The sequence below is a fragment of the Malania oleifera genome, chromosome 13 (assembly GCF_029873635.1).
Source record: "Malania oleifera isolate guangnan ecotype guangnan chromosome 13, ASM2987363v1, whole genome shotgun sequence".
NCBI classification, from domain to species: Eukaryota; Viridiplantae; Streptophyta; class Magnoliopsida; order Santalales; family Ximeniaceae; genus Malania; species Malania oleifera.
The window spans coordinates 19,906,389-19,918,628 of record NC_080429.1 but is presented as its reverse complement, the minus strand read 5'-3'; the positions used below and the strand labels follow the sequence as shown (position 1 = coordinate 19,918,628).

General features: G+C 32.4%; 1 protein-coding gene across 1 annotated transcript; it reads left to right on the top strand.

Annotated features, from left to right (window-relative positions):
- Positions 1–11,301: 11,301 nt before the first annotated feature.
- Positions 11,302–11,913, top strand: LOC131145725 (21 kDa protein-like). The gene has a single exon (XM_058094918.1). It carries the CDS (start codon positions 11,302–11,304, stop codon positions 11,911–11,913), a length of 612 nt encoding a protein of 203 aa, XP_057950901.1.
- The last annotated feature ends 327 nt before the right edge of the window (positions 11,914–12,240 follow it).

Genomic DNA, 12,240 nt, shown 5'->3' with positions numbered 1-12,240 from the left:
TAGTTTACGCCCAATAAACTTTAATTCAATTATTTCTCTATTTTTCATTTAAATAGGCTAAGTCCATTCTTAGTCGAGTACTTGAGTTGTTGCTTATCATAGGTTCGCCCCACTCTAGGCTCTTGATGAGCAGCGATTAGTGGTGGCAATTACTACCCATACCCTTTAATCTACTCATATCCATGATAAATAAAAGGGGTAGGTACACCCATATAATTATATGGGTCATAAATGGGTGTACCCGCTTAATCCATCAACCAATTTAAATTTTCAACCTTAATTAATCTATTTATTTTATCACATTTAAAAATATACTGCAAATAAATAACTAATATTATAATTTGAATTTCTACGTACATAATGTAATTATGTATTGTTTGATTTAATAATTTGGCTTGATTCTCAAACTTATTAATATTCATGCATGTTTGTAATTGCATAATTGGTTCAACTTATACATGTCCGTAATTTTGTCGGTATGTGATTATAGTGTTGTATATACTCATTATTTGTAATTAAATTACATAATTATGTAATTAAAATTATAATTAAGAAATCTGCGCACATAATTTTATTATTATGGAGAAATTGATTATAATATGTATGTAATTATAAAATTATGTATATGTGTAGTGATCCTAAAAAAAAAAGTACTAAAAAAGTATTATTAAAAAAAATAAAAATAAATTTTTTAAAAATTATAATAATAATATATGGATCCTAAGATCCTTCAGGCAGAAGAAAAGAACAGAGACTCGCCCAGAGACTCGCCCCCCACGTCTCCTCCATCCCCTCTCTCCCATTCTCCTCAATTTCGTCTCCAATATTCGGCCGATCGAAAATTCGAAGATACCGTTGTGTTCCTATCACCGCCACTAACAATCCTACTGGAGCGGATTTGTCGTAGGAGCGGCATAAACATATCTCTTAGGGTAAGGCCAATTTTCACTCTTACCTCAGTTTTTCTTAAATTTTAAGCCTAATTAACGAACGAAAATTATTAGGAGACTCGTGGGGAGATTTTCTACAATTTAGTTAGAGTGGGTTTTCAAATTGGAGTTTCGAGGCACCAATCTTAAATCGGGAGTAAGTTTAATAATTTACGCTTTATTAGGTTATTTAGGGTATTCAGAACTTAGAGAAATTTTAGGAAAAATTACTTTAGGAATTGTGATGGGTAATGTAGTGAAATTTGAATTTCAGGGTTTCAGGGATTTTGAACGCCGTGGGCCGTAGGTTGGGGTGTTAGCGGACTTTTTTGGAATCAGGTAAGGGAATTAAGTTAAGTTATTAATTTTATGAAATTTGAATCAATTTAATTGTTATGTTTACATAAATATATTTATTTATTTATTTATTTGGGAATTTAAAAGCTATTTTGAAAACCAACCGTTTGAAATAGATTTTACAAACTTAGGATGTATGGTATGGTATTTTTGAATAAAATGAACAGTGGAAAGCTTGTTTGTTTGTATGAATATGTTAAATGTGGAAAATCGTGTGGTAGATGATTTAATTGATATGTATTATTGTATATCTTGATTTGGGATTTTGAAATATTGAATTGTTTTTGAAATACTGAATTGTTTGAAAAATACTAGAAATGCTTGTGAAAATACTGGAAGTGTTTATGAAATGCAGAAGTTTGAACTAATGGCCAGTGGCCGGGTATTGTTTGATTGGCCAAGGATCAGGATTATTATTTGATGATCGAGCAAATTTTAATTGACGGCTATACGTCGGATTGTTTTTTGTAGCCGGGGGTCATTTTTTTAGAATAATAGGAAATATATGTGAATTAACGTTTTAAATAGTGATTTCTTTTATCTAAATTATATGATATACTTTAGGAACCCTTGGGACCAGTGTATTGTGAGCACGGTACTGTTGCTAGTTAGACCATGTGCACCCACACTGTGCACCCACACTGTTCTGGATAGAAGTGTAGGGGGTCCAGCCGACTGCCTGTGTGAGGTTGAAGTAAGGGCGTTGGATCTGCAGCTTTGCTGTGGATGCCTGCAGATGTGTTTGCAGAGAATGTTTTTTTGACTTTGTTTGGGCTAATCACTTAGGCTTAGCCCAACCTTCGGCCGCACAACCCGTGCCATGAGGGAAGTAAATGGTGTGTTTGTTACAGAGATTATCTTATATGCATATCTGTAATTTATTTGAATATGGATAATTAATAAGATAATTTCGAGGGCTTGCTGAGAAAGGTGAGTGCCCTAATAACAGTAATGGTATTAGAGCAAAGAGAAGCTACTTATATGGGCAAGTAATCTTCCTTATCTTTGGCTAATTGTGTGTGTGAGTGTAAAATAAGAATGATTTCATAAATGTGTTTATCTACTTAGTGAACTGGCTATTTTCTGTACATGAAATGTATGCTGGCCACACACTGACATTAATTTAGTCTCTCTCTTACTGAGCTGTGCCTCACCCTTACTTTACAAACTAACTTTTCAAGAAATCTCATAGATCGAGTCTAGCAGGCTAAAGGTGTGACGCCCCAATTTTTGTATAATTTTTTTCATAAACAATAATAAATTACTTACACGTCATTGACAATATCCATAAATTGGCCACGCCAACAACCCTTCTATCTTTCATACAACTCGACCCGCATTGGGTACCAGGTAAAAAGTCATTTTATTTATAAAACCTAACAGCGGAAGTTAATACATACTTAACTACCAAAATATAATACCCACAGTATCAATATACATACAAATATATACGCTACCATCACAACCTAAAAAATAATACAACTCTAGGGGAATTACACCTTCCTTAGTCCACAAAACTCACCCTGTGTGTCAGGGTCCCAGCTCCCTATGATCACGGAGTTCTATCACCCGATCTATCCATGTTTCCTGAAAAAAATTAGATAATTTGGATGAGACACATCTCAGTAAGAAGGAATAAATTATTTACAGTGTGTGGCCATATGAGTTCAGTTATAATACACTTTACTTTTAAAACCATCATTTCATCTAAGAAAATATATTGATATACAAATTCTCATAATCATATAGATTTACAACACAAGCTTTTATAAGCTTAAAAACCATTTCTCAAAATCAATCATTCCACATATTTTTATCTGCGAAGTTCCAGAGAATAGGGAAGATTACCCGCCCATACAGGTAGCTTCCCTCTGCCCTAACACGTTATGCAGTCAGGAATGGCCACATCTGATACCTATTAGGGCACTCACTTTACTCAGTAAGCCCTCAGGCGGAGAGTTTCATTTCGTCTCAAATATTTATATTATTAACTCACACGGTTCCATTTCTCAATTTTATCATTCTTTATTTCTCAATTTCCATTCTTCCTTTCATTTCTCATTTTAGCCAATTTTATTATTCTTTCACTTTTCGTTTCCATTTTACTTTTCGGCTCATGAGTATCCTTAGTATCAAATACCAACATCGTGTCTGTAACTCATGGCCACCCTGAGGATCTTTCTATCCATGTCATGCTTCCCTCCATGGTCAAGGTTGTGCGGCCCAAAGGCTGGATCTAATCGCGGTTGGCCGACCCGGTTAGATCAAAATATCATATCGCATCTGTAGTACGACTAGCCGGCCTATAAAGCCGATTTGGACTCAGGGAGCCCACAACCCTACAAAATGGTTTAGTCAACTGTCACGCCACACGCTCCAAGAGTCTGTGTGGTTGCACTAACACCATTAGCAACGGTACCGTGGTTAATATCATAACCATCCATCAGAGTTTACTACCACATAACGGGCAATCATTATGCGGTATTGACATTTCATCAATCATATTCTAGTATATCATAATTCAATTCAATATAAATATTCTCATTATTTTCGGTACACATTTCATCATCTCGTAATAATATATATCATATTTCATGTATTTTCACATTTTCCCAAAATACTCATATCAATAATTTGTACAAACTCATTTCTCATGCAAATAATTTCCACTCATATATAAATACCACATTTCATTATTTTTCACTAATCACATCAATCATTCTCATTTCAAAATTTTCTCTGAAAAAACCCATTGTTATATTTCACATTTTTCAACACATATCATGTGCCACACAGTTTCCATCTAATATTCATAATATATTAATTTCAAACTCCAAAGCATCACAAATTAATATTACTCAAATGTCACACAATTTATGTTTTTAAATACTAGGATGTAATATAAATAGATGGATGCAGTTATTTTTTGGGGTTTATAGATAGACTCTAGTATTTAAATTGAGGTTGTATTTTTATTTCTATTGCATGATTATAATTATGGTATCAGAATAGGTAAATATAACACGTAACCTCCGAGCTTCACTTGGCAGGTTTGGGGCATTACAATAAGCGTGCTTAATTGAGGGCTCAATTTTTAGACTCATTGAAGACATAACTATTTTTTGAGATTACTGTGAAAGTATGCAAAAGAATTTTTCCTGGTCTGCTGATGATATGCCTAGAATAAATCTTGCAGTTTTTAAACATAGTCTCCAAGTGGATCCTTTCCATTGACTGATGAAGCAAAAGAATACAAACTTTACTCTTGAGTGAATCAAGGTAATTGATAAGGATGTAATGAAGCTTTTAAAAGCCAATTTCATCAACAAGGTTCATTACCCTAAATGTCTTAGCAATGTGGTGCTAGTGAAGAAGCCAAATTGGGCGACTTACCAATGGTTAGTGAATAAGATTTTCAAAGATCTTTTAGGAAGTAGTGTGGAGGCTTATGTGGATGGCATGCTGGTAAAGAGTTTAAAATTCGATGATTATGGGAGGGATTTGAGGAGAAAATTTGAATTACTTTATAAGTATGTGCAACGGTCTTGGGCCCAACTCAAGTGAGGTATTGTCCGCTTTGGCCCACTGGTCTCACATGTTTGTCCTATAAAGGCAACTCACTTCATTGGAATCCAAACGCTCCTTATAAACCCAAAATCTCCGCAGTACACATCTGATGTGGGATCGTAACAGACTCTCTCTTCAATCTTTGACGTCCATGTTAGTGTGATTTCCCTAGTACTCATTTAATGTGAGTTCATGATAGGCTCCCCCATCTGATTTCAAATATCTTCATTAGCATGATCTCCCTAGTGTACATCCAATATTAGACCACGATAGACCCTCTCGTTCGATCTCTAACGTCCTAGTCAAAGTGGCTATGTAGGATCTACTCATATAATAGTATCCCTAGGGCAGATCCACTCACATGATAGTAACCCCAGGTCGGATCTATTCACATAATAGTAACCCTTGGGAGGCTTTAATACCAAATTTAATGGTCTTGAGCCCAACTCTGGTAAGTTATTGTCTGCTTTAACCCATTAGTCTCATGGGTTTGTCCTATAAAAGATATCTGACTTTGTTGGAACCCAAACCCTTCTTATAAGCCGAAGATCTCTCTAGTACACATTCGATGTGGGACCGTGATTGTATGGAATGAGATTAAATCCCACCAAGTGCATATTCGATGCGTTGGTAGGAAAGTTCCTAGGGTTCATGGTGACCCACAGAGGCATAGTGATAAATCCTAACAAAATCAAGGCCCTAATGGAGATGTGTGTCGCGCAAACTAAGAAAGAAGTGCAAATCCTAACTGGAAGGGTGGCATATTTAATTATTCAGTTTTGTCCTAGTTCGAGAAAAAGGGAGACAACACAAACCAATATGCTACACAAGAAAAGTGTTACGAGGAGTAGAGATCAATTACTTGCTAGTAGAGAAAGCTGCCTTCGCAGTCCTGTCCACAGCTAAGAAACTAAGACCCTACTTCCAAGCGTCTAGAGTTACAGTACTAACCAACATGCCTTTGAGACAATCCCTTCAACACCTAGAGTTATTAGAAAGGATGATGAAGTGGTTAGTAGAATTAGGAAAATTTGATATCCATTACAAGCCAAGACCCGTAATCACGACACAAGTCTTAGCCAACTTCATTGCTGAGCAAACTTTCGACGACATGCCCACTTGATGAGTACATCTTAACAAGCAACCTAGGGGTGAGCACAACTCATCAAGAATGGTTTATTTGATGAGCACCACCCATGAGGTCCGAAGGCATGTCCACTTGATGAGAACAACTCATGAGGCAACCTAAGAGTGAGCACGGCTTATCAGGAATGACCCATTTGATGAGCGCCTCTTATGAGACTCGAACACATGCTCACTTGATGAGCATAGCTCATGAGGCAACAAAAGAGCACAACTCACCACATGCTCACTTGATGAGCACTGCTTATGAGACCTAAAAATGCATGTTTGATGAAAGATGCTCAGCAGATAGAACTATTTGCTCAGCCTAAGAGTTACTCAGTAGATAAAAGAATTGCACAACAATTAAAAAAGCTTCTCAACAAATAGAATCTGTTTGAAAAAAGAGCTACATAATAGATAAAAGAACTGGTCCGCAGATAAAAGAGTTACCCAATAGATAGAATATGTTCAATAGATAAAAGAGTTGCTTAGCAGATAAAAGAGCTGCTTAGTAGATTAAAGAGCTACTCAACGTATAAAACTGCTCAATAGATAAAGGAATTGCTGAGCAAATAGAATCTACACAACAAAAGAGCTATTTTGTAGATAAAAGAACTATTCAACAAATAAAATTATCCGTTACTCGTTAGAGAATTAATCTTTTTCATCGCCCTTTCTCGACTCTTTTCTTAGTTTTGTCCCTAACTTGTTAGATAAAATTATATTCAATGTACCTTTCAATTTTTTAAAAAAAAAGAGAAAAAAAAAACTAAATTGAGAGGAGCTTGGGGTGCTGAGTTAATTATTTTATTTTTAATGAAACTTAGGAGGACCTAGCAAGTTGATCATTATATAAAAATCCACGAGAGGTCCCAATTAATTAATATTGTACTTAATTAGTGGGCAGTTGGGCACTGCAAGAATCACACCCACAAGTTGCATAGGCAAACATTGATACATACATGTACATATATAATATATGATTTCATTAGATATTTTCTTTTGTTGAGTACAATTAATCAATGAATTGACATATATGAATCACTCGTGATAATACTTCCAAACTTATTGATAACTACTTCAAATTCAAACCTTATTAGTATCAGGATGCTATTGTTACTTTCTGATGATGATGATGATACTAATATCTTACAATTAGTGTTATTACAGTTTTTTTTATTAGTTTGGACCGTGGATGATAATTGTGATTATCAAATTAAAATATCTTTTAAGTATTTTTAAGGAGTAAAAATTTCAGATTTTCATATTGGAGACTATGCTTTAACTCTAGGAAGTTAGTGATGAAAAGGGATAAATAGCAAAAGATATTCCTATAGTTTATGCCCAATAAACTTTAATTCAATTATTATTTTTATTTAAATAGGCTAAGTCCATTCTTAATTGAGTCATGCTGCTTACGGTCAAGCTCTTACAGTCAAAAGCATCCTTCGACAACTTCTTGAAATTTTTTTCTTGTTTAAGAATTTTTTCAATCAGTGCTTAGGATTATAAGTACTTTTCATATAACATACTGAATTGTACTTATTTGGTAGCTACTAATACTTTTAAAGTGATCAAATATATAACTAGTGATTATTTATAAATTAATAGTACCAAATATGGGTTAGTATCCTTCTAATCGGATGGCATTTCACCTCTTGATGCAAAGAAGCCTTGAGGTGATAAGTTAGATTATTGGGTGAGGTGTTGCCTTTGGAATTAAAGTCAAGATTTCACCCAAAAAAAATATGAATGAAAAGAAAACATTCATGTGATCTATCAAGATTTTTGAAATTTAAGTGTTTGATTTATGATTTCTTTTTAGTTTTTATAATTTCTTTTGAAAATAATTCTTTTTAAGGGTCTGTTTGGATCAAGAATTTTGTCTGAAAAAGGAAAAGAAAATGAAAATGAAGAGGAAACTCATTTTCCACTATTTTCTTTCTATTAAATACTATTAAAAATAAAAGTTTATTTTAATATGATTAAATTTAGGGAAATTCAAATATTAATGAAATGTAAAAGTGAACTTTTTATGGATTTAATTTACTTTTTATTTTCTATCTCACTTTTCTTAATAATCAAATAAGAAAAAAAAAATGTGGATTCTTTGATATTTTTATTTTCTTTCCTTAATATGTTTTGAGTTCCAAATGAAGGCTAAATAGATTTTTTAAATATTATTTTTCTTTTTCGTAACACGTTTTCAGTTCCAAGTTGAAGACTAAATATTTCTACCGTTTCACACCAATAATCTATGGGATAAAGGGTTACAATTATTTTGATTTATTTTTGCTAAATTGCTAAACGTAAAAAAAAAAAAAAAAAAAGGAAAAAGAAAAGTGACATGCAAGTCTGGAAAAGATATTATAGAACATGTTTGAGCACATGTTCATAATAAAAATACAAAAATATAATAATTAATCTAAGGTTGAATATAGTATTTCTTGATGCGCTGCTTGTTTTGTAAAAAAAAAAAAATCATCCCTTCGGGTAAAATGTTTTAACTTTGATATTAGTAAAATTAAAGTTCTTTTCCCTTTTACGAGGCTTTTCCCCCATTGACCAAGGAATTTTTATTTGTTTAGGCCAATAATTTCAAAAGAAAGCCCGAAATACTAGAAAGTAAAATTTATTTTGTAGTTAAGCAAATGTGTGGCTGCTTGGAATGAGTATTAAAAAATACGAAAGGAAAATTAAAAACTATGAAGAACTAATAATTAAAACTAAGAACATGTTTAGGTAATATTCTTTGAATATAAAAAAAATTAAAAACTTACTAAATATAGGTTCAAGTCGTTTTGTCTTTGGGTCCGTACAATAATTGATGAAAATATTAGTATAATAATAAAAATAATAGTATAAAATAAAAAAATTATAATACATATAATTATTTCAGTCAATTGTTATACTTTTAAACTCAATTTTTAGTTGTTAAGAACAATTATTAAACATAAATCTATGCTAGATATGTTTTAAAAAATTATTACGCAAAAGATACTGACTTCCATTCAGATTTGATAAAAAAACAAGGACCTCCTCTGAGATTTCAAAAATCTTAGACTTCATGAGATTTCAAAAATTCTAAAAATCTCATTTGTGATTTTTTAAAAATGTATAAACCTTTTATTGTATTTTGTAAAAAAATAAGTCTTTTGAGAAAAAAAAAACTGTCTTTTTTTTTGCAAATCTCATGAAAAGTTTGTGATATTTTTGAAACTTCAAAAGAGATCATTGGAATTTTTGAAACTTTATGAAATGTCTCTGTCTTCTTGCAAAATCTTAAGGGTAAGCAGTATCTTTTACCCAAAATGATTTTGTTAGGAAGTATAATCATATTGTATAAAATCATACTCTTGAATTTTGAATGATTTTGTGTGATTATGAAAAAAATTTAACTTAAATGCTTAGTTTTTTATTCAAAATTATTCAAAATATAAGAATATGATTAGTTATTTAAAATGTAACCTAATAAATATATGACATCATATTGATTTCTCACATGGGGAGTGCTGATTTAATCCAACCTGTTTGCAGAGAAGACGAAAGCAGAGGATCCCGCCATCGCCCGCGAGCAATGGCTTTTTGAATTTTGATCCGCAACTGTCGAACGTGGGAATTGGGAAACGCCACACCCTTCACAAGATGTGCTTTTGACTTTTGTAACGGCTTCATTTTGAAATGCTGGTTCAATATTTCCATCTTTTTTGCTCTTTTTTATTTTTTATTTTTTTAAGGCCTAGTTTGAAATTTAAAAATATTAAAAGGAAAAAAAATAAAAATGAAATTACTTTTACATGTTTTATTATCAAAAAATTAAGGAAAAAATTTAAAATACTAAACCAATGTACAAAATTTTGTTTTTACACATAATTGACATTTAATTTTTTTAAAAAATTATATTAGAAAAACATAATTTTTAATAGTTTTTGTAATAGAGATAAAACATAATAAAAAATGAGTTTTTTTTTTAATTTTTATTTTACTCTTCTTTTGTTTGGCCAAGCAAAATCTTTGATGGAATGAGATCTTCAGGACTTAGAAATTTTTAGGGAAAGAAAAAAAATATATAAAGCAACACATTTTCCATGTTTGGTTATAAAAAAATAAAAAAAAATAATTTATATAGTTAATTAATTAGCAAATTTTTATTTCACATATTGTTAACATTTGATTTTTCTTAGTTAATGATATTAGAATAAGTTTTTATTTTAATAATACTTAATATCAAGAGAAAATACAATGAAAAGTAAATTTCCTTCCTAGGGTTAACATAGATTAAGGACTTTGTTTGACAAAAACAAAAGTAATGCTGAAATAGAAAATATTTTAATTTAATTCACTATATATATATATATATATATGTATGTATGTATGTATGTATGTGCATTTGGGCATGTTAGAATGAGTTGGAATCGAACAATAAAAATTACAAAAATAATAAATTTACCTCCTAAATATCACATATTTATTTTTTTACTATTTTGTGCCTATTGTACTATTAACTATATGATACAACTATATAAACTAATTGATAAATTGGGATGTCTAAATGATTAATAAAATTATATAATCTTTTGATTTGGGAAATGCTATCGGCACTTTAAAAGATCCTTTTTTTTTTTTTTTGTCACACAATGAAACATTAACAAATTTGATATTTTTTTATTACTGGTAAAGCAAAAATCAAGATATAAAAATAATAATAATAGAGAAGTAAAATTATTATTTATTGTATTAAAAAATTACTGAAATGCACTAGTAAGATTTTTCGAGTGCAATAACACCTCGATTTTTGTGTGTTTGTAATTTAATTTTTTCAATCTATTTTATTTTCACATAGACATTTTTATTTTGTGAATTAAATGCAATATAATAGTCTTGAATGTTAAATCATACATTTTTTTTTTTCAAAAAAGCATGCTTAATTTAATTTTGTACAATATTTTAATCATTAATATAATTTACATAAGTCTAGACGATCTAAATATTTAAAAAAAAATACGACAAAATAAAAACATACTGGCGAATCACAATACATGTAATTAAATCCTTTAAAAATTTTCTGAAATAATTAAATTAATCACATCTAAAAAGTCAGCATAATTCAACTCAGTAGGTCCTACAAATGTTGAATTGTCTCTCATACTATCCGTCCAAGCTCGTGCTATGTAACGTGATGAGGGCTGACTTATATACATATATTATTAAATTAATTTAAAAAATTCCACTATAAATTAACTCTCCAAATTAATATTTTCTCCCAACATACTCACCAATCCAACACAAAAGATATACGAAAAAAGAAGAAAAAAAACTAGAAATGGGTTTTTTCCAAGCTCTCCCATTTCTTCTCTCTCTCCTCCTCATCACCTCAAGCGCCGACCAGACCTTCCCCTCTGGCCGCCACCAGCGCGGCCAAAAACCCCACAAGCCTGACGACCACTCCCTCAAGATGCTCTGCATGTCGTCCACCTTCCCGGAGGCCTGCTGCGACTCCCTCCGGCCGTTCGCCTACGCCGTCCAGAGCAGCCGCCAGAAGCTCGTCGACGTCTCCCTCAGCGTCTCCGTCAAGGCCGCCTGCAGCACCTCCGACTTCCTCAAGCACTGCCAACAGAAGTACGGCGGGGGTCCCTTGAAGGATTGCATCACCACCGTGGCGGACTCGGTCGACCGGCTGAAGCAGTCGCTTCGGGAGCTGAAGCGGCTCATCCGCGACGGCTCTGATCACGCGAAATTCCACCTGCAGAATATACAAACGTGGGCAAGCGCTGCCTTGACGGACGACCAGACGTGCCTCGACGGGGTGAAGCAAGGTGGCGCGAAGGCGGCGAGCCCGGTGCTGAGGGCGAAGGTGAAAGTGAGCATTACAAAAGTTGCGGAGCTCACCAGCAATGCTTTGTATTTCATTAACAAATTTAACGTGACAAGCTAGGCTGGAATGGGCTAGGGGTCATGTCTTAAATTAAGTATGAAGTGTGGTAGTTCACTTGATTATTATTATTTGCAATATTAATATTTGTAAGTGTTGTAATGTAACTGATTTAAGGGGAGTTATGATTCCTGAATAAATATTTAAATAAAAATTGAGGATTTGAATTATTAATAATGATTTCAATTTGGAGGGTCCTATATATTATATTCCTATTCTTTTTTACTAAATTATATATATATATATATATATATATCTAATTTGTGCCCACTCGATTAATTATGTACACATGACATTTATTGTGTGTGTAGATATCCGAAGAATTATGGC